Genomic DNA, 23122 nt, shown 5'->3' with positions numbered 1-23122 from the left:
AAAAAAAATCAAGTCATCCAAAATAAAATACTTAAAATTATATATAGCCTAGCCCGGCACTTCTCCACAAATATATGAATATAATATGTATTTATGAATATTAAAAAACTTGTATAAAGTTAGTTTAGTATTGAGTTATGTTTAATTCATTACAAAACGATGGAATATTGGCATCAACATATCTAAGTGTGCCAACGTTACTTACGTCCTGGCTCTTGTCCGGGATTGTTTATGGAAGAGTGGCTGATGCGTCAAAACTAGTATATTTATATACTTGTAAGTATATCTGGACAGGCGTCTCACATTTAAATCACACATTGCTAGCTTAATTTTTAATAACCCCATTATTTGTTTTAGGTTATTGTAATAAAAAACAGTAAAATGAATAAAAAAAAAAAATATTTTACGCACCCCCTGTAAAAAATTAAAAAATTAACTGATTAAGTCTTATTTTTTTATAATTTTTTGCCTGTTCGTTGTACTCTGTCAATTGTTGTTTACCTTTTTCATATTTCTCCATTTCGTTCAATTAAGTAGAAAAGGCCAAGAATTTTTTAACTCACTTGTAAATAAGCAAAATTATAAGTAAAGTGAATAAAATAAATAAACCTTTAGGGTTACCTTCTTCTTGACTATTTCTCCAGATGTGTTGCCAGAGTAATGTATTGTTGTTGCTAGACCTACGACATTCGTCTTCCCTCATTCAAAGCATTCACAACGACCTACGCCCTAATTGTAAGCGCTCTAGCCCACTGAGGAGTGCTCTGAAAAATGCAAATGTGGCCAGAGGCAACCACAACCTATGACAACAACAGCAGCAGAGACGGCAACAAGAACAACAACAACGGCAACTAAAAATGCACACGCAACACCAGCGGCAGACGCAGCCGCCCCCAAATTGGATTCCGAGCCAGGTCGGCTTGAATTGAAAGCGCTCGATGATGAGGCGATGCGTGTGCATGAGGATGGGGATGTGGATGTGGATGGCACATAAATATTCATAAAAATTAGGTTGGTTTATAATTTTCTACATTTTGGAAAATGACAACGAAAATCAAGCTTAGCAAATCAGAAATTTATGGAGGCAATCCATCAATGCCAAAGGGGCCAACAACTGTGAGTAACATAAGTAGTATGCTCGTACTACCCCAGCCCTTGTTGACGGTCATGGACGCGACTGTCACTAATCGCTTCCCACGATCGCGACTCTACTGTATTGTGCTGTGCTGTGGTGTGCACACCAAAATATTTCAATATGTAAAATTGCGCCTTCATTAATCCGTAAATTAGAAGCATTGAATGATATCAGCAGAACTGGTTGACTGGCCTGTCTCTCGGTCCCTCAGTCCCTCAGTCCTGGCTTGGCTGGTGCTGACAAACAAGGAGAGCGAGACGAGTCCGTGCTTTGAGGTGCACCCTGCAGCCCTCTTACAATCACTACACACACACTAAACTACACGTACTATATACTATATATGCATTGGATTCAAAACTGCACGACAACGGCAGCTATGAAGGGCGCATTTACCACCACCACCAACCAGCAACCAAACAACCCAACTAATCGCTGCACAGTGGGCTGCAATGCAGAAAAAAAGAAGGAGGAATGTTACTTGGAATGAATCGAAATAATGAACAAAAAATAATAATAATAATAATAATACAAATATATCTATTGTAGAGCATGAAATGATTAAACGTGATCTCTTTTTTTGAAGCTTTAAAATACAGATTTATAGAAAAATTTGAATAGTTTTCTGTGGAAATACTATAATTTTTATTACAAGATTCTAAGATTTTTATTTGAAAAAATAAAAACAAGGCGATTATTGCAGCATATTAGTCATATTTTAGATATTATTTAGAGTTTCAAATAATAAAATCCTCAGCGATTGTTTCTAAAACAGCTTTAAAATACTGAAATATTTTAATTAAATTGTTTTCTAATTATCTCAAGGTTTTCATTTGAAAAACAAAAAAAAGCAATTATTGCTGAACAAAATGCAGCATATTTCAGATTTTAAGGGGAATTTCAAATAATAAAATCCTCCCCGAAAAAGCTTTAAAATACTGATACTAGATAGAAAAATTTGAATCTTATTCTGTGGTTATACAATAATTTTGTTGAGTGGGAGCAGCGTTTCTTACTATCTTAAGATTTTCATTTAAAAAAGTGAAAACAAAGCGATTATAGTTAGTCATATTTCTGATTTTATTGGAAATTTCAAATAATAAAATTCTCACCGATTGTTTTCTTTTTTATTTTTTTTTTAAATCTTTGTACTTTATTTAAGATCTGTCCTAAGGAGGACAATTATTAAAGTTTATGGTAGCATTGGATTCGTTTAATCATGTTAGAAAAATTTAAATCGTTTTCCGTGGTAATACTACAATTTTAATGTAATTTAATTTTTTCTAATCATCTTAAAATTTACATTTGAAAAATTAAAAAAAAAACGATAAATGCTGAACTAAATGCAGCATATTAGTCATACTTGTATTTCCGATTTTATTTGGATTATGCTTAACCAAAGTTGAATTTCGAATAACAAAATCGTCAATTTGTGATTTTTAAAAATAAATAAGAAATAAGAATAAACACGGGTGTAATTTAATTTGAAGTGAGAGCAAATCAGCCGTTCTAGGAAACAACTGAAGGCTTATTTAATAAAGGACTCCCAAAATATTCGTCATGTATTCTTCAGTTCGTTCTTTGTTCAAATATAGGTACCTTCATAAGTACTCTTATATAGCTGCATTCATTTGAAAGGCGTATGAGCACCACTGTGGCACAGTGGCAGTGACAACATATCAACGACAAAGCCAACGATAGACAACAAAACGGGCCAGGGCCGCCAGGGCGGCCACCAAAATGGAATGAAATTTATATTAAAACTGTATTAGCATGGGCCCACTCAATACCGTTAACGTTGACGTTAACGTTGACGTCGGCGCCAGCACCAAAACCTGCGTTCCTACAAATAACAACGCCTGTCAAAATCAGCAACGCATCCTGGGTCATTTGAATGAGACGGCTGAGGCTGGAACTGAAGCTACCCCACCCCTCCCCCATTCATGGTCATGGCCGAGTCGAGTCGAGTCGAAATTGCATTCAGTGAAGCATGAAAAATGCTGCGGCCGCAACTCGAGTGTAAAAATGCCGCGGATGCGAAGCAGCCACGTCCGTTTGACATTTTCGGGCGGATAATTAAATTAATACACAAACACACGCACATTTATGCAACACTGTGTCCTAAATACATATATATGTACATACATACATATGTACACACAGATTCATGAACTTGTATACATGGAAAGAAATAATTTATGAATTTATATTAAAACGTATCCCTTTGGCTTATATTTTTGAAGACACGACATTTGAATATGTTCATTATTTTTGTACACCCTTTTGTCAAATTCGGTCCAACACGATCACAAAATTGCAACCTTTCCTCTTAAAACACGGGAACAAACCTCGCCTCGATTTAATTTTTAATAATTTTTGTGTATAGTATGTGAGTTTGTGAGATGTATGTAGAAAAAGGGAAATCCCACTTTCTACACCATCAGTGTAAGAATAAGTGCATGCATACATAGTTGGCGAGAAAAGTTTTATTTCTTCACATACATATGTATGTAGTAGGATTATAACTTTTGTGATTGAGTGTTTAACCGTTGAATTTAATGAAATGGTAAAAAGTGAATTATACAAATTGCCGTTTCTACAATGGCAGCAAAAGAAATAAACCATATAAATAGTGCTACTATAAAGCTTTAAGAGCCACTAAACAGTCAAAAATTACAGATTTTTTTGCCAAGTAAGGGGAGCCATCATATAAAAAAACATGTTGATTTCGAAAACTGATCTGATTATAAATGCCACTAAATGAATTTCCACTTGATTTTAAAACATACATATGTGTTCTCTTTTCGCTTTTGAAAACCTTTACCATTTAAATAAACCATTTTATGTTTTGGAAACTAATAAATTTAAACAGTAAAACTATACATTTATGCATTTCAAGGAACGTAACCCCCCGTGTTGAGCGAGAGCTAGGTGTATTATTTATGACTGCTCTATAATCTAAGGCTAAGCTTTATATTATTTTATTATTATTATTTATTATATAAGAAACATAGGGACTTCATTTTTGAATAGGACATCTTATTTTTTTTTAGAGAATTCTTCGTCTTTTAAACATAAACATTATGTCAATTTAATGTAATTGAAGTTTATTAGATTTAAAAATAATTTATTTTGGAAGGGCTGCATACGAATTGGACAAATATTTTACCAACATTTTTTATTTTTATTCAAATAAAGATAACCAAAGATAACGATCAAAATAAATGCATGTCTCTACCTCTTCTTTATTTGTAGTTGTTTAGTTGCTTAAATCTATTTTGAGCATGACTAGGCCAAATTCTTCTTTGGTGTCTTTCTTTTGGTCCCTGGGTACGTTTTAATTGCAGAATAGGATCGAATTCATCCATCAACTCTAAGAGAATTGGCGAACTCAATGCCTAACCGCCTTATGAAGGTTATAACGGTAAATATGAACAACTTGTATTAAAATAATCCTAAAGTCAAAAATTAACACAAGAATTAAACAAATTGAGGCAAAAATGAAAAATGCATATACGCTTATTTCCTGAGAACTATTTTATATTTAAATTACAAAATTTAAAGTTTACAACATTTGAAAGTTTTGTGTGGTATTTTTCGTATCTAATCATTACTACAAATTATAAATATAGTATAGTTTGATTTATTCCTTGTGCTTATATAGTAATACTTTTATTTTAGAAAGCATCTATGCACATAGACTTCTGTCCCTGAGGTACAACTGGCGCAAAAATGTTGCTTCGATTTCAAAGCGTTCCAATATAAAGCGGAAAAAACATAAGTATAACGGCTCTTTAAAGAAACTTGCAATTTATCAGAGAGAAGGAATAATTCACCCCTATTTAAGGAGTGAAGGGTGTATGATTTTATATGAAACTTAAAAATACCAACTTTGTATAGAAAAAACTTTTCTAGAACGATCGATTTTTGCATCAACCGGTCCTATGGCAGCCTGTATCTAATAAACATGACAAGAAATCGAATTAGAAACTTTTGTATCCCTAGCTGCGAGAATTCCCTGCGTTACGCTCATGTAACTACAGAGATGAGAAATGAAAAATAAATAATATACAACTAATTCTGTTTTTACACGGTAGATTGGTTCCAGATCATATGCAAAAATAAGTCATAGGCTTCTTATCTATATATGTATATAGTATAATAGTACAAATATGCAATATTTAATTTTCAAACCGAGTTATATCAAAATCGTGTAAAAAAGACCGTGTTAAAACAGAATTAGATGTAGTATACAAGTAGTTTCCTTCCCCTTTATCGTCAATAAAATATTTTATGTCAATGGCTTTCGATCCGTAGCGTTAGCCAAGTTGAACATAAACAAGTTTTCGGCTACAGACAAAACAGACAAAATAGTTAATATAAATTTGTTTGTGAAAATTCAACTACTATAGCACACAATTCCAAATTAATAGTTTTTGGTGCAGAGCGCAAAAATGAGCAAATCTTACAACCATGACATTATAAAGCATCAGCTGGAGGAGAGTGTACAAGCCGAAAGAGTCTTGAGTGGGGCTCCGACTGCGGGACGCTATGTGCTATATGTGTCTGAAAATCCGAAGAAGCGTGTTGAGGTAGATGTCGTCGAGAAATCACCACGAGACATGAAGAGCGAAGGAGAATTTGGTAAAGAGCTGATATTGAAGCCAAAAAATAAACGTCCTTCCCGAAAGGAGGAACGGATGTCATCCTCCACGAACGGTTTAAAAGGTTCTCCGACGCGCGATGTGGTGGCCATTAATAGTCGATTGCCATTGATAACATCAAAGCTTATAGATCCACCCAATTGGGTCCGGGTAAGACCGCCAAATACGCCGGGCAGAGTGCGTACAGGGCGCAACCTTGGGATCTGTGTTAATATCAAGCGAGGCACGACTCTGAGCTGTCAGGAGGGAGAGGTTCTGGAGGACCATCCCGCTGGCGATTCACTTATAAGCCAAAACTCACAAGACGCCGACTCACAAGTAACCGAAAACATTTGTAAAAGTCTAGTAAGCTCACAGCCGGCTCGTAAAGTTCCTAATCGTAAGGCTAGTAATCGCTGCTATGCTATTTGTAAGGCTCCAATTCTCTCCGAAGGCAATCGTACAACAAAAGATCTACTGCCCTCCAAGACAGTTTCTGAAGCTCCTGCGATCTCCGGAATCAAAGGTTCTAGGCCATTATCGCCTTATCCCGCATCGCAAATGCTGGAAGACACCTCTGACAGCGAGGAAGATACATCTCTAGATACATCTTTGCATTTGAAAACCAGATACGAGACATCCTTTCTGGTAAAACCAGAGCAATGCGGCAGCTTGCGATTTAGCAGAAGCGAAATAGAGCGCAACAGCACCCAACCATATAAAAAACTATCGCGGCGAATGGACAAGACCATTGAGACTCGCCAGTGTCGGAAAACGCTTGAACTTGGTGTTAAAAATGCCAGTTTAGATTTTCAGACGCTGCGTACAAAGGAGTCCCCGAAAGCGTCCAGCGACAGGAAGGCACCATTGAACTCCTGTGGAAAATGCGACAGGTCCAATCAGACACCTCCCTTCAAGCGTTTCAGCTTCCGTTCAGAAAATGCTGTCGATTCTAAAATCACGCGTGCAAGGAATTTCTACAACAGTGGCAACGAAGCCGATGATGAAGAGGGTGAACACCATAAGGACGTTACAAATAAGAGAAAACAGGAACAGGGCAGCAGAAGCGGTCAGAAATATCGGAGCGAGAATGTCAAAAAAGACAGCACATATCATAAAAGTCACGAACAAGACAAGAAGGAGCAGCAAGTGAGCAAAGAGAAAACCAAAACAGAATGCACAAAGTGTGCCGCTCAAGGATGTAGAATGCGCAGTAAGGGTAATGCGCAAGAACTTGCCGTAAATAGCAAAAACGAACAAAAAGAGAGTAAGGAGAAAGAATGCCAAGAAGACGCTAAACACAACGAAAGCATGGAGAAAACCAAAACAGAATTCAGAAAGAGTCCCGCTGAAGGATGTAAGTTGCGCAAACACGAACAAAAAGAGAAAACAGAGAATGAAGGCAAAGAGGACGTTCATGAAGAACGCAACGATAATGAAGAGCACTGCGAAAATGAAGAGCAAGAAGGCGACGAGCAGAGCAAACCAGAAGAGTGCGGAGAAGAAGACAACAAAATAGAGCGTAAAGAAGTGAAGCTACAGAGAAAAGAGGAAATGAAAGCCAGACTGCTGAAATACTTTCGTCAACTGCAGATTGAAAAGCAATGGGACGAGATGGAGAAGCAGGCCAACGAGCTCACGCTTCAAAATCTGTTCGGAGAGAAGGCACGTGAGCGTTTTACCGACCATATGGGCCGCAGCCTATATAATACTCTGACCAACGTAATCAATATGGAGGCTCAAGATGTTTTGCGATCATGCCTGCAGTTCTGCCTGCACAAGATCAATAACTTCTTCAATGATGGCAATGGGACGCCCCTACATCCTCTTCAATACAATAGTGAAAAGGACATCTGGCCCACAATGCTGGGACCATGCTATGATGAGCCCATTGTGATGCTAGTGGATCGTATTTTGTATGGAGCCAATTGGCTTGTTGGGGATCGGCTGCAAAGCCACTTCGAAGACGAAAAGAATGAGCGGGCAGAGGTAAAGAAGATCTTAATAGAGAAGCTTCGAGAGTTATTGGCCGAGCGACAGCGACAATTGAAGAAAACCCATCCCTTCGATGGCGACACAGCTCGTGGCACCTACATGATCACCCAAAGCAATCCCATCCAAAGTAAACGTTACTCCTGAATCCAAACAAAAAAACCTACAACAAATTGATGAAATAGTCAACAGAAAGTTGAAAGTAGTTCCGGGAAGCACAAAAGTTCGGATGAACGAACTCAAATAATATGAACTATTTGCACTTACCTTGAAACCAGCCATCGTTACCGCCGGGTTTAGCTCGATGTTGATGTTATTTGGTTCCATGATGAGACCCAGACTCTGCAAATTGCACGCCTGGGGCATCTGCATGGTGGGCGTGGGCACCTTAAGAACCGCAACGGTGCAATCGATGCTGCTCGCGCTCACCGTCGCCGTAGCGGGTAGAGTTTCTGGCATCGCGTTGTCTGTGTTCAGGCTTACGGGCGGCGGCGAGCCGTGGAAACGACAAAACGAACTGCAAAGAAGCGAGCGAAAAGAAGGCAAATCAGAACCGGACTCCTTATTTTTTAATTTGAAATAATATAATATTTCGGACCACACAACATAAGATCGATCTATTCCGAGGCACTTTTAAATATTTTATTTGTAATTTATAAAATAAAATGTGAAGTATAAGCTCAATCGGGTATATCCCTGAAACCTACCTCTTCCTGGACCATATCAAAAACTGTGCAATTGGAAAAAATATCTGGACTGCAATAGCATTGCCTGCCGGTTTGTTATAGCCTATACCTGAAGGTACAAAGATATACTCGTATATGGTTTGCGAAAAGTAAAAAATGTAACCGGCAGTAGGAAGCCTTTATCCCTTGGCAGAGATCACACAGTGTATACTATATTCTTGATCAGCATGAGAATACGAGTCGATTTAGCCATGTCTGTCTGTCCGACTGTATGAACAGCTGGATCTCGAAGGCTATAAGAGCTAGAGACACAAAATTTCACATATATGTAGATGCTTTGTATGTGTACGACGTGCAAGTTTATTTTTTCTGAGGCACCCATTTACTCCTTCGTTATTAGTGATCTTCCATTACTCAATAAGTTGAAGCACCTATATCCCAGAGACTATAAGAGCTACAAACGCTAGAAATTGTACACATCCTTAAAGGGAGATTGAGTACCGATCCCTTTTTTTTTTTTACACCCTGTACCCGTAGGGTATATTAGTTTTGTGCAAAGTATGTAACATGCAGAAGGAAGCATCTCCGACCCCATAAAGTATATTCTGAATCAGCATGACGAGAGAAATCGATCTAGACATGTCCGTCCGTCCGTCCGTCTGGATGAACGCAAGGATCTCAGAAACTATAAAAGCTAGAATAACCAAAGTTGGCATCCAGATTCTCCTAGGTCCGAGAAAGGACGAGTTTATTTTATTTTTTGGAATTTTCCCCCGCTACAGAATTTCGTCAATAGCGTCCACATTTCAAGTGCTACCTAAACCAAACTTTGCACACATCATATATTAATATATATCTACTGTTGTTTAAAATTTTATTTAATTCGGTCAATTCTAAGAAAAGTTATTAGCGAAACAAATTCTCGCCAGTACAACCCCCACAAACTGCAGCAACAAGTTCGCTCTTCTTCTTCCTCTTTTTGCTGCTGCTTTGGGCGCATATAACTCAGTGACGGAAGTTTACCTGGGTACAGGGTATTACACTGTCGGGCTTGCTCGAATGTAGCGTTCTCTCTTGTTTTATATATAATAATTATACATATACTCGTACGTACAGGGTATTTCAAAGTCGGGCCTCGAATTATAGCTTGACAATGCTGTATAGTAAAAACCTAAGATGTAGCTCAATAAATCGGACTTTCTTAATAGTACTCTATCTAACCTTGTGAAGATTGAAATGCCCTTCTTTATCTACTTTTTATCTGAGCTGACCTACGTTACAAGAGGTATCTGCGCATTATAAGTCTTAACATAACCCACAATATATGTATACACATAAATATATTACAATAATTTGAAAATAGCCTTATTTATGTGTATGATCCAAAAAGATACAACTAGATCGCCTAATCCGATGGATTTACAACCTGTCCAAAGTACAGCACCTATTAAGTTCCCTTAAAGTGATGTATATGGTTTTTAAAACGTAGAACTCGAAGGGTTTTAGAGTATTACGAAAAAAGGTAAGCACTGGTCAAGTTTAGTTAGATATGTCCCCCTGCCCCCTGTTGGTCAGTCTGTATAAACGCTTATTTAGGGGTTCAAGTCAAGAAAATTGGAATGTATTGGTGCTACATTTGAGAGTTTCTCTTAAACAATTGCAAACGACATAGCCAGAAAAATGCTTTATATGTTTATATATATTCACGAACTTCCAAGTAGATATCATTCTTGGATGTAAGCATTTATTGTTTTTGTTTCTAAAAACTTATATATAAGATAAATATTGAAACAACTTTGTACTCTCGTTTCATTTTGCTAAATGCGCATGCAGTTTATTTTTAGTCTCCAGTTTTGGTATAAGTTGTCTAAACTTATTCCTACAATTACTTGGTAAATTACATAATTAGTAGCACATGTGTCTGTTGGCAAACAAACAAAAGGAGCGAGAACATATGATCATCATTGAAAAAAAATGCGTTTATAAATTAGTTAGGATCGATCCAGGACTGTGTGTCATCGCCGCCTTCTACGCTGACGACGATAGACGCTTGCGTATTTCGGTGGCCAGATCTGCGAGTGGCACAGTGGCTTCCTGTCTCGTGCTAACCTCACGCAACTTAACCACTCCTTGGGACAATTCCGCGTCTCCTAGTACAACAGCCAATGGTATTTGGTGCTCCTCGCAGTGCTGCAACTGCACCAGCAGCTTGGGATTGAGTTTAAATGAATGCTCGGCCTGGTGAATGGAAGAAGAAAGTAGATAAGTAATTGATGGCTATTGTTATCGGCTTAGAATTTAATATTGCGCTAATTGGAATAGATTGTGAATTCTTGAATTCTGCTTGCTTGCCTTTCAAAATGTGCAACAAGGCTCGGAATGGCGCAATAAATGACAATTAGATGGACACACAAACATAATTCGATTTCTACCATTAATTACTTAATGAATTAGGGTCTGCGAATAAAGGAACATCCCATCGCATGAGTAGGTCCGTCTGTGCCGACTCAATGAACACTATCGATCGATCAGTTCTATTTTAAACTGTGCCCTTAACGATTGAATGTTTACATTTCTCGGTAGAATTTCTGGGTCATGTATATAACGTAATTGTTGTGAAGTGTTACCTTAATACCCTGATCCCACAACTGATTGATGATGCGTAATCGTTGCTCATGAAGGCCTTTGTGTGCCGATGCCACATAGACTTCAACATCGTTTGTGCGCAATTTCAGGCCACTTGCCGCATACTTGGCCTCCAGCACGGAAAATATGCGCTCGACACCAATGGAGACGCCTACACAGGGCACAGCCTTGCCGCGTGGATCGAACATGCCCACCAGATTATCGTAACGTCCGCCGCCAGCCACGGAACCCACAGTGCCCTGCTCTGCATCGACAGCAGCATCTGCGCTACCATTTTGCAATTTAACAGGGGAGGAGGAGGTAGGATCGGCCTTTAACACGCATTCGTAGATGACACCCGTATAGTAGTCCAGACCACGGGCCAGGCTTAAATCAAAGCTAACACGCTGGTCCAGACCAAAAAGCGAGCAATACTTCAGCAGCAACTGCATGCCCTGTAATCCCTGAAGTGCATTGGGTACAACCTTTAGCTTGGGATCGGCTAGCAGTTGCTCCACCAGCTGCGAACCGCCATTCAGGCGCACATATTCGCCAATTCTGTCCGCCGTGGCGTCGTCGAGACCTTTTTCCTCAATCATTTCCTTGCGCACATCTGCCCACGGGGACTAAAATATAAAGAAAAGAACAACTGTGAATTTTCAACGAAGCCAAAGAATTGGTATCAGAAAAAATAAAAAATAAATTAACAATACAGTTACTGTTTCTAATGTTCGCCTTCATTTATCAAGTGCTAGAGTTATTTTTGTTCCTGTTTTAACTTTTAATTGCGACTTATAATTTTAACCGAAGAGCAAAAAATATAGGAATGTCTACACATTCAACATTTGAATAGAACTGCTAGTCCACCGGATTCGAATCAAGTGTACTTATGAGTACTGAGATTGTTCTCTTAAAAATAGATCGGAAATAGCGCTAATTAGAATTAAACTGTGAAAGAGAATAGATTGTGTGTGTGGTCGAGGATTTATGATAGTGCGAGGCAAGATCGCATCACGAAGGAACATTTGATACTTCATTTTCTGTAATCTGCACTTCTAACGATTCTAAAATTGATGTCTGCAAATGTTTGCGGAAAATTTGTTTGTAGTGTGGAAGAGATTCGGGAAACTCCCGAATACAGCTAAGCCCCATTTAATATCTTCGATTGATGCCTCCCTGCCTATCTTTCTTTCTTTCTTTGATTCTATCTCTCTCTTTCTGTCTGTCTATCCCATTACGTACCTTATCCAGCTTATCCACCGCTGAGCAAATAGTGCGGAATTTGTCCACAGGAACTCCACAAGCCTCAAACATGCCATCCAGAAGCTGCCGATGATTCAGCTTAATCACATAATCGCCGATATCGAGTGTGTCCAGCACTTCGGAGACAATTTTCACACATTCCGCATCCGCCAGCATTGGATCATAGCTGCCGGCAATATCGAAATCACACTGATAGAACTCCCGATAGCGACCGCGTGTCATGGCCGGATTATCGCGCCTGTAGACCTTGGCTATGTGATACCGTTTGATGCTCGATATTTTGTTCATCGCCAAATAGCGTGCCAATGGAACCGTCAAGTCGTAGCGCATTGATAGTATTTCGCCACCTTGATCTTTCAGATCATAGATGAGCTTTGAGTCCTCCCCGTATTTGCCCATAAGTACTTCCTTTAAATCGTGAACAAATATATGATTAGCATATGCTTTTGTTCCAAACTCCTCTGTCTTTACACTTACCTTTAATTCAAAGACGGGCGTATCGATGGCCTCTCCCCCGTGGCGCTTGAAGACCTGCACAATCTTATCCAGCACTCCCTGCCGTAATGTCATCTGCTGTGGCGCATAGTCCCGTGTACCTTTGGGGGTTTTGAGCGTAAACTTTTGTGTCGCCGCTGGTGGATCGCCGCCAAGCTTGGCTTTCAACGCCAATAGACGCGACACTTCCTCATCAATCTGTAAGATAGAAAGCATATAGATGGTTTTTTTTTTGAAGTGTTTTTCCAGTCTATTGTCGGGATTGGTTTTGGTGCTGCTTAGATGCTAACCTTATGCAATTGTTGTTGTATTTCATGTTGTTGTTGTTGTTCTTGTGCTTTCAATTCATGTTGTTGCTGTTGTCCAACAGCGGCTGTGGTTGTTGATATGGACGATTTGCAGCCGAGGAGCGCACCACCTGACGCCACCAGCACATTTCGGCGCTGTTTCTCGCTTGGACACTGAAACGCAGCACTACGACAGTGGCGGCCAATAGAACGCAACATTTTTGTTTTGTTTCTTAGTTTTCTATGATTCGATGTTTCTGATCTTTCTTTTTCTCTATAAAGTTTTTAATTCTCTCTCTCCCTCTCTCTCTCTTTTTTGATAGCTCAAACCTAATAAACAACAACAACAATAATGAAACTTATTAAAGCTAAATTGTCTGTATTTTTATTGTTGCTAATAATGTATTCATGTATGTATGTATGTTTGCACGGTAGGGTAGTTATGTATAGTTTGTGGGTAAATGTAATGGGTATGTAATGTGTGCTAACAAAATACATAATTAAGGTTACTAATTAAATTAAATGAAATGAAACATAGCCGTTTGTGTTAATGAAACCAAAATCGTGTCGTTAGTGTTGTGCAGTTAAGTTAATAAACAAAAGGCAGCGAGCTACAAGAAATTAGAAGAGCGAAAACGAAACTGCTAATCATACGAAAAACTTGCGTTCCATTAACCGCCTCCTACCGAATGCTTTTTCATTACTTTTTATAACACTTGGCACTTTTTAAACACTGAAAAATCACTTGCAAGCTGCAACAGGAAAAATGCAACACGAGGGCGTTGCCACCTGCCACCAGCCAGAGTTCAAGGACAACGGCAACGAGTGACGTAAATCAATCAAACGACTAACGGCAACTTATCGTGTACATGCAGGGCACCCACGCAGGAGGCTGTCACAGCCTGTTTAACAGGCTGGCAACTCTGTTGCACCGCACCGGCAACAACCTGTGCAACAGCTGATCACTAACCCGTTTAAACTTGAGCTCTGAAAACGCAGTCAACTCAACGCTTGAAAGTCAAACAACACATACAATACATACTACATAAGTGACTCGGACATTAACATTTCATTTTTCTTTTCATTATTACACTCGCAACACACTCACACAGCTGCTTGTAACAAAAATTATTGCTCGACCCCTCTTGCCCGCCCTGACCGACGATCAGTAATGTGGCCACGAAGTCTTTAAAATTTGCCAGGCCGGTTTTTTTTAATACCAAGGCTCTCGCATGCTCGGCAAATTTGTAATAACCACCATGTGGCAGCCACCATGGCATCGGCACCAGCCAGCCAGTCAGTCGGTCAGCATTACGGCCATATTGAATGACAACAGTATTAACAACAACAGCAACAGCACAATATAACGAACAATGAAAAACAGTGAAGGTTGCATTGCTCGGGCTCAATGCACCGAAACTTGCATGCTCTTTAAAAGAAATTATAGCGAGGATTACAGATAGTATTAAAGAAAAAGGGGTAGCTTACTTGTTTCAGAAACCTACTTCAAGTAAATACTATTTTTTATGATATATCAGATGTTATTATTATTTTATGATATATCAGATGTATACAGAAATATATGTTAAAACAAGAAACCATGAAATCGGGAAACTATCGACAGTACCAGGCATTATTTAATTAAAAGCCAAGCACAGATCTTCATGATCCCATTTACTTATTTGTAAAAGCAAGAAGAAATGTATTACTACTCCATTAACAACTTTAATAAATTTCCATGCTTCTTTTATAATAAATAGAATTCGATAAGACATAATACTTTATCTATATACTCGCATTTAAATAAAAGAAAAGCGGTATATTCCAAATGACACTACAAAACGATAAGACGAGTTAGTATACTTTGGTTTTTCGTGAGAATACTGTTAGCAAAATGGACTGTACTCAGTTCTTTACTGAGGAATGGAGATAAAAGTCGATCGCCAAATTAAAGACATATTAAAGTTATATTAAGATCAAGCTTACTATCAACGTTTTGTTTTTGGTTCAAAAGTTTGATTGAAATCTTTACACTAGATTAGAGAAACGATTATAATTGAAGGAGTGCGAAGCAGAAAGAGTCGGTTGCAGGGTGTACAAGAGTCGGGCTGGCGCGACTTCAGCGCTCTACACGTTTTTTAATGTTGTATGTAGCTAGCGCAACATTCTCTCCCGCATAGAGTAAAAAGGGGGCCAATATAAAGCGAATGGGGCATATAGAGCGAAGCGCTCAGCTGTTGTTGAAAGCGCGTGTGTGCGAGTAAGTGAGCAGGTTCAAAGACTCTAGTATGTGCGTCTGTGTGTGTGTGTGTGCGTTAGTGAGTAACGTTGTTATTGTTGCTGTTGTTGCATGCCAGTGGCAGTGGGCAAAAGCTGTGATTTACTTGATGACTGACACACTGACTATGTACCAACACACAAACATACATGCATATGCATGTGTATATTCACAGTTCGACAGCAGCAGCAACAGCAGCAGCAGCCGAAAGAAAAACAATCGCAATACACAAATGTGAAAGTACGTGCGGTCCACATACTTGTTGGTTTTGTTGCTGTCTGCCATCGAAATTGGCATTTGTGTGCTTCGCTTGCTGTTGTGTTGTGTTGTTTGTGTTTCCCTGTGCACATGCAATCTAATTACTGAAAAATTCAATAATGAAAATGCCAACGCAGCAAAGCTAGCAATGCCGTAATTGCAGTCCAAGACTGTATGTAGTTTGAGATTGCCTGCCTGCCTACCTGTCTGTGTGTCTGTCTGACTGTTGTCCGCCTGCCTGTGCATTAAGTGAGTCAGCGCGCCAATGTGGCATGTGTGTGTATGTGTGTGTGTGTGATGGTGTTGGTGTACGAGTATGCTGATGAAACTCTCAATTAAAATTACATACACATGTACTTACATATATGTATTTCTTTGCATTTTGTACATGCAAGAGAGAAAAAAGGTTAAACAGGGTTTGGGTTGACCATGGAATGGGATCGAACTCTAATTGTGAAGCTGACAATGCTGATGATGAAATCGGGTAGCAACATAAAGCGTGACAGTAAGGCAGCTGTTACACATACATATACATACATACATACAACAAGCTAAATACACTTTTATAATACAAAACAACAACCGTGCACGTACATAACGTGTATGTATGTTTGTATGCACATACACACTGCAACTTATTTAACAGTTTTTTTCTTTCTTCTCTTAGTACTGTGTTTGTGTGTGTATGCACAGATTGCACATGCACTGACCTTCTCTTTGGACTCCTTGGCGGCTTTCAATTGACGCACGAGATCGCCTTGCACTTTAATTAATTCCAGAATTTGTTCACGCGTATCACTCATATTCCAACGCACATCCAATGTCACCAAGAAGCAATAAAAAAAATTGTACCACAATACGGAAACTAAGCAGCAGAAACCTTGCTGAGCACACGCACTATACAGTTACAGATACACGCGCACTTGGTCGTTGTCGAAAAAAAACGTGAGCCTGACGCGCGCGCAATTTGCTTTTTTTCGATGCACAATGAACTGCAATTGAAGTCGCTGGATTTGGCTCAACTTTATTTTTGGCTGAACGAACACACACAGTTTTTCTGGCAGTTTGGTTTTTATATGCCAGCAGCCAGCCGTAATTCCAATTGGAAGGGTTACAAATACATCGATATGTGGCAGCGATACCGATGTTGAGTACCCAACCGCGTGCTTGTGCATCGATGCCGCCAGCGCGTATTCAACACTGTTCACACAGCTCCATCTGTCGGCTAATGGGTGTACTACAGCAATTGCGGTGCTGGAAGACGCAATGCACAGCTGTTGAAATTTCAAATTTGTTCATACAAAGAGCACGCTTTTCAACACTTGCTCTTGTTCTTTTTTTTGTTTTGTTTAGTTTGGATTGCAGGACCAACATGTCAGTTTATTTTGTAATTTTTGTTCAATAAATCACACGCAGAGAAGCAAAAAATTAAACAAAACCAAAAAAATTAACACATAGTGGAACTTTGTTGGCCGCAAGGTTCAGTATAAATACACACACACACACACACAGAGAATTCAGAATCAGTAAAAATGAATATGAAACGAAACACAAGCAAACTTCATCAGCAGAATTATGCGAAGCGCCAACGCGAGGCCCGCAGCGCGTACAATGAATACACTGGAGTCACTCTGGATCACAGCATGGATGATACGAACAAGGCTGTCGATGTGGCGAATGAAAATATTGCACGCAAATTATCTTTTTTGACGGAGGCGAGTCACATGTCGCGACCGGCGCGTGGTTTGCCTCGGCGTCGCGGTCCTGTGGGGGCCACGAATGCGGTTGGTGGTGGCGGTGGCGGCGGCGGCGGTAGCGGCGGCTATATACGCCATCGGCGCGGTCACAACCACAACAACAACAACAGCAACAAAGTGACCCTAGATGAACTGGGCACGGCACGCGACTCGCGACATCGTCTCAAAAGCGGCTATAATGGTAAGAACAATAATCCCTGATCCAGATTTGTATGTTCGTATGTATCTAAGCGACCGCTCAATTATTTCCATTTCCAATAAGTCTTACACTTTCCGTCCACGTGATAAGACTTGTGCCTAACAATGAGCCATTGATGGGTTTGAATATGTAGTTGGAGAATAGATTTAACTACGATCGGTTAGTTTCTCCACTAAATAAATATAATAGTAATATAATATATATAAGCTAAATATAGCTTTTAGGCAATTAAAACAAACTTCTGCAAAAGTAGTAACGCGTAAGTCTTTAAATAGGCCAATTCTTTATTCTTTTATCATTTATTACCCATATCGCTCCGGAAAGTTTGTACATTTTCTTCAAATACGATGTTGTTACAGCGTTCATGATGCAAAGGTCTACTACGGTTTGGTATTGGAAAGCGCTCTCCTCTTACTCTTACTGGGCAGGTACCAGAATTTCTTGTGGGAAATAGAAGTAAAAAAAAATAATTGACGGCTAGGCTAGAAGGCGCATGAATAACATCTTGCTCTCCCTCCAATAGCAAACTCTTGCTAGCCCTAAAGAGTGGCAGTGTAATCATTGTGCGAATGCCATACTGTGTTAGACCTTTGTGCCATGATCCGAGTCTTTATCTGTTTGCCTAACCTGCTCCAACCGCTTCCTAGTCTATCTAGACTCACCGCGTCGCAATGGCCTCACGCCACGCGCCTCCCAAATGCAGGAGGAGCAAGCAGAAGCGGCCCTAGCTGCCATATCCGGAGGCGGCAACAAGCAGCGACAACATGACACATTAAAGACGACACAACTCTTTGGACGTCCGAGCGCCGGACAAATGCTCAATGCCAAGCCCCTCAATACGTATGTCCACGAGCATAGTCCGGTATATAGCTGCAGTTTGTGCGGCGCCAAGTTTCAGATCAAATCGCTGCTGGGCGCCCACCGACGCACCCACGACGATGACTTCAAGGTGCGTTTCAAGGCCCGGCGCAAGCGTGGCAGCAGTACAGTGGCGTCCCTGCCGGCGGGCAATCAGTGTAAATACTGCGATCGCAAGTTCGACTTGGAGCGCACCCTACACATACATCAGTTGTGCCACTGCAAGAAAATTCCGCCTCAGCAGCGCCGCAAATTAGGCTACACGGAGCTGTTGCACGAAAAGAAGGCGCCGCTGCCTTCCTTTCAGCGCCAAGGGGGCGGGGCCCTTAACCATGCGACCCTCGGAGCTCATGCCATCAGGCAGCAGCAGGAGCAGCACAACTTTGTCAAGACGGTGGTCGCCAATTGTGCACCCGTGGAACGCTGGCGCTGAGCAAGGCGCAACCTCAGACACACAAAAACTATCCCTGTCCCCCAGACATTTGCTTTCTCTTTGTAACTTGGAGAGCTTGGAGGATGACTTGAATGTCCTGCTTCGAAATTTTTGCGTTTTCGTAAAGGGCGCTGAACAGTTGCGCGCGACGTGTACACTTTTTTCCAAGGCGTCCTCGTTTCTGTGAATTTCTAAATTAGTCAAGTCTAAAAATCAAGTATTCGGCCACTGGCCCCAAACTAAATTATTGTCGTACGAATATAGAGAAGAACCCCATTAATAATGAATAAAACGATTCAATATGCAGCAGAAAAAAAATGGTATGCTAATTAAGATGCTGAGAATCCTTTGTACTTCCCCTTCTCCACAAACACAGCCCAACAAAATCGATGATGCAGCCTTAAGTTTTCATAAGCATTCTCGAAAACTGCAGTCATATGTATATGTAATATGTACTATATGCCACGTATTTGTCCGATTTTGAAAGGCAATACGTAATTGGGAAGGCAATGCACGCAGCCTCAAAATTATTATTCAACCTTGTTCTTTTGATTAAACACTTAACAGTTTTGTGCTTTGATTTTCTTTTTTGCCGGGGAAGGTTTTTTTTTTATAGAAGTATATGAGGAAAACCTTCACCTACCTGTATAAGTTACTAAACGTAATATTCAGCTTTTTCTAATGACTGGCGGGTATACTTGTATACCAGTTTCTGAATCGTTTTAGGCAGTGTACAAATTGTTTAAAAATAGATTTTTTTAAAAAGAAAGCCAGCACATCTGGAAAGCGTGGTCAATTTTTCGAAACAAGTAGGCCGGCTTACAACTACAAGTATGATTTTCTCGTTGGCCTGTTTTCCGCTTGAATAGATCTGTCCATTTAAAAATTGATTCATCCCGAATACTATTAGGTTTGTGCAAAGACCGTCCGACAGTCTGGACTTTAGAAACGACTGAGCTGGAAACATTGACAAAACTTGGTATGTAGACTCTCCTAAACCCTAGAAAACACAAGATTATTTTTATTTTTTATGCATACCCGGGCTAGAGCAACGTGACAAGAAAAAAGTCAACCTTTATTGGAAGAAACTAGTTGTCCTGTTTTTCTGTCCTTTTCCAATTTTTCTAACCCTTTTTTACGCTTTTTGTATGTCTCTTTGTTCTTATTTTTTGGCGAGTAGCTGGCAACACTATTTCGTATCCACGTTAGATACTAAGCGGCGATCAATAGCACTACATTTAAGAATTAATGGTTGAGATATCTAAGAAATAGATAGATAGAAATAGAGGCGAAAAGCCAAATTAGCTTATGTATGTAACACTTCCACTATTTATTGACCCCCAACTGAGTTGGGGAGAAGTTCATGCATAAATTAAAGCTGAGTATATTTCCTGATTCCTTGATGTCTTAATCGGCCATGGGTGCCAGTCAGCAGCTGACATATCAGCTAAAAAAAATTCAATTCTCGTGACTGACATAATCACACAGTCGGAATCGCAAATTTTTGAAAAAAAATGAATTGGCAAAATAAAAATAATTCGCCAAAAATTTCGAAACACATATGTATGTAGTATTTAATATTTACTCGTATACTCTAGTTTGCAGTATAATGCACTTTCAGGAAGTATATTTTATATCATATTTACCGCACATTTAAACCAAATTAACATTCTGGAACTACGCCTATTCGGGCGCCTTGGGAAGTATCGGAGTAAAAATCACCCTAAGTAGGAAAACTGTTTTATTTCACATTTATGAGTTCAGTGTAGTGCCCCACCATGATCTAAAGTTGTATGAAAATTGATTCACTTTACCAAAAAGCCGCCATTGGAAAAAATCAACCTTAGTGCTAACAATTTTGTATTTATTTTTCTTTTTATTGTATCTCATGATATTCTGAAGTTTCATCATCTTCTCCAGAATTATTCTTCGTACTAAATACTTTTCCATCAACTTCGGTATCATAGCCAAATTTTGTATAAATGAGTTCTTTGTTATACCTCACCATAATCTGAAGTTTCATCAATATCGGTTCAGTTCATCATAGAAAATATCGGTGAAAAAATCAACCTTAGTGCTAAAAATATTTCTGTTTATTTCGATATCGTAATTAAATTTTGTATTTATTAGTTTTTTATTGTGTCTCATGATATTCTGAAGTTTCTTCAAAATCAGTTAACTATATCATATATCTGTTATATTGATCGATCTTCTCAAAAATCATACTAAGTATTTCATACTTTTCTATAATTTCAGTATCATGGCCAAACTTGGTATTAATGATAGTGGTTCTTTAGTGTACCTCACCATAATCTAAAGTTTCAGTAATATCGGTTCTCTATATCATATATCTTTCATAGAAATTATTGATACAATAAAGAATAGTTCAGTGAAGAAGCTTTAGTGGGGAAAAGGACGGATGCAAGGCATTCAAGACCCTTGACACAATACTCTAAACGCAAAGGGTGAAAGGGTATACTAGTTTTGTGCAAATGTATGTAACAGACAGAAGGAGGCGTGGCAGACACCACAAAGTGTATATATTCTTGATCAGGATGACAAGGCGAGTCGATATAGCCACGTCCGTCTGTCCGTCCGTATGAACGCAAGGATCTCGGAAAGTATAAGAGCTAGAATAACCAAACTTGGAATTTAGATTCTCCTAAGACCGAGAAATTACGAGTTTAAGTTTTTTTCAAAATTAATTAATTAAATAATTAAATTTTTTTAATAGATATATATTTTTTAAATTTCCTGTCGGTCTTGCTCGACTGTAGCGTTCTATCTTGTTTTACTCACGCATTGTGGGAAACTATTTTCAATTTATGTTTCTAACCAATTTGCCATGCGGTGATCACAGTATCAAATTTGGCCTGCACCCGAAGTGTTATATGTAATAGATGGGGTTTTCAAATTCTGTACAACAAATGTAAAAGAGTATATTAGGTTTGCGCAAGCTGAAAAATGACAGGCAGAAGGAGGCGTTGTAGACCCCACAAAGTATAAGTATGTATTGTATGTCGATCTAGTCCTATCTGTCTGTCTGTCCGTTTGTCCGTATGAAAACCTGGACCTCAGTACTATAAGAGCTAGAGACACCAAATTTTGCAATAAGATTGATTTCGGCATCGATCGTTCTTGGGACAACTATTTGATGTAGGCAGACAATTTAAAATATACAAAAAATCGCTTAAGATAGCATTAAAAAGAAATAAGTTATCCCACTGAGGTTATTTTTGCACCGATTAACCAGCAGCTACATAAAGTGACATGTCTATATATGGTTTGTGATAAACTCGATCTCTGTATATGTATGTACATGAGACAAGTATGCATATGAAGTTTGGTGACCCTAGCTGTTGTGGGTCAGAAGCTATCGGTGTTCATACAAACAGACAGACGAACGATCGTCCTATCTTGCTGATCGTGTACATACAAGTATGTACCTATAAAATGTGGCCTGCCATGTCTACTTCCGCTTGTTACATCATACAGTTGGCATTAAAATTTATACAGGGTATGCAAATAAAATGAAGTAACATGTTTGCGTTAGCATTTCGAATCGAAGAAATAAAATATCCCATCACAACTTGTGAGTGAATATAGTAGACGCCATCATTTGTATGCAACATAATTTTTTATAAACATAATATAAATATAATATAAAGAGCACTGTCTTTATACTGCATACATTAGCATTGTATTTTGTTATCGATGGGGCGGCAGCAACACATTAACGCTCTACACTGTTTTTGATGTCTGTTCTCTGTTATCACCAGTCAGTCAGTCATCTTATCACATATCGAATATATGTACACACACATATCTGTGTATGTATGTGTGGAAATGTAAGGTAAGGCACAGCATGCGACAGGTGGTTCGTAAACAAGCCAGCAGCCAGCAGCCAGCCACCCATGCTTTAATCAGCGTTTCACCCACGCGTCTGTGGTGGTGCATGCAATCAGAAAACTGATTTGTCATCGATCGTTGGCAACGCTTGGACCACGGACTCAAGCTGTTTAATGTGCACATGTTGCGTTATTGGTGGTGCCTTGATTCTGTTCTTGTTTTCTCCCTACTTTTGCATTTCATTGTGCGCCCAAGAGGGTCTCAATGGCGACAAGTGTTGTCAACTTTGTCGTTTCGTTTTTCCGTCAGATCTGTAGTTTTTCAGAGGCCAATGGCGGGAATTCTTGGCAAATAAAGGAGTCAATAA

At 39.2% G+C, this 23122-nt stretch overlaps 2 protein-coding genes across 2 annotated transcripts; one reads left to right on the top strand and one right to left on the bottom strand.

Annotated features, from left to right (window-relative positions):
• Nucleotides 1–10255: 10255 nt before the first annotated feature.
• Nucleotides 10256–16790, bottom strand: LOC115627455 (histidine--tRNA ligase, cytoplasmic). The gene is made up of 5 exons (XM_030523123.1): nucleotides 16370–16790; nucleotides 12819–13034; nucleotides 12321–12749; nucleotides 11081–11704; nucleotides 10256–10691 (listed from the first exon to the last, which is right to left on the bottom strand). Exons 1-5 carry the CDS (start codon nucleotides 16460–16462, stop codon nucleotides 10482–10484), a joined length of 1572 nt encoding a protein of 523 aa, XP_030378983.1. The 5' UTR covers nucleotides 16463–16790; the 3' UTR covers nucleotides 10256–10481.
• A 401-nt stretch (nucleotides 16791–17191) lies between these two features.
• LOC115627692 lies at nucleotides 17192–19208 on the top strand. The gene is made up of 2 exons (XM_030523435.1): nucleotides 17192–17597; nucleotides 18263–19208. Exons 1-2 carry the CDS (start codon nucleotides 17192–17194, stop codon nucleotides 18904–18906), a joined length of 1050 nt encoding a protein of 349 aa, XP_030379295.1. The 3' UTR covers nucleotides 18907–19208.
• Nucleotides 19209–23122: the final 3914 nt, after the last annotated feature.

This window comes from Scaptodrosophila lebanonensis, unplaced genomic scaffold (assembly GCF_003285725.1).
Source record: "Scaptodrosophila lebanonensis strain 11010-0011.00,11010-0021.00 unplaced genomic scaffold, SlebRS2 tig00000096-arrow-pilon, whole genome shotgun sequence".
NCBI classification, from domain to species: Eukaryota; Metazoa; Arthropoda; class Insecta; order Diptera; family Drosophilidae; genus Scaptodrosophila; species Scaptodrosophila lebanonensis.
The sequence above is the reverse complement of the archived record's forward strand: the minus strand, read 5'-3'. Positions and strand labels throughout refer to the sequence as shown.

What these genes read in the sequence shown, in the direction of transcription:
- LOC115627455 (XM_030523123.1), bottom strand. Translation starts at nt 16,462, where the DNA reads ATGAGTGATACGCGTGAACAAATTCTGGAATTAATTAAAGTGCAAGGC. An exon ending in CGCCCGTCTTTGAATTAAAG is followed by an intron (nt 12,750 to 12,818) that starts GTAAGTGTAAAG and finishes CACGATTTAAAG; the next exon opens with GAAGTACTTATGGGCAAATA. An exon ending in CGGTGGATAAGCTGGATAAG is followed by an intron (nt 11,705 to 12,320) that starts GTACGTAATGGG and finishes TTTATATTTTAG; the next exon opens with TCCCCGTGGGCAGATGTGCG.
- LOC115627692 (XM_030523435.1), top strand. Translation starts at nt 17,192, where the DNA reads ATGAATATGAAACGAAACACAAGCAAACTTCATCAGCAGAATTATGCG. An exon ending in TCTCAAAAGCGGCTATAATG is followed by an intron (nt 17,598 to 18,262) that starts GTAAGAACAATA and finishes ACCGCTTCCTAG; the next exon opens with TCTATCTAGACTCACCGCGT.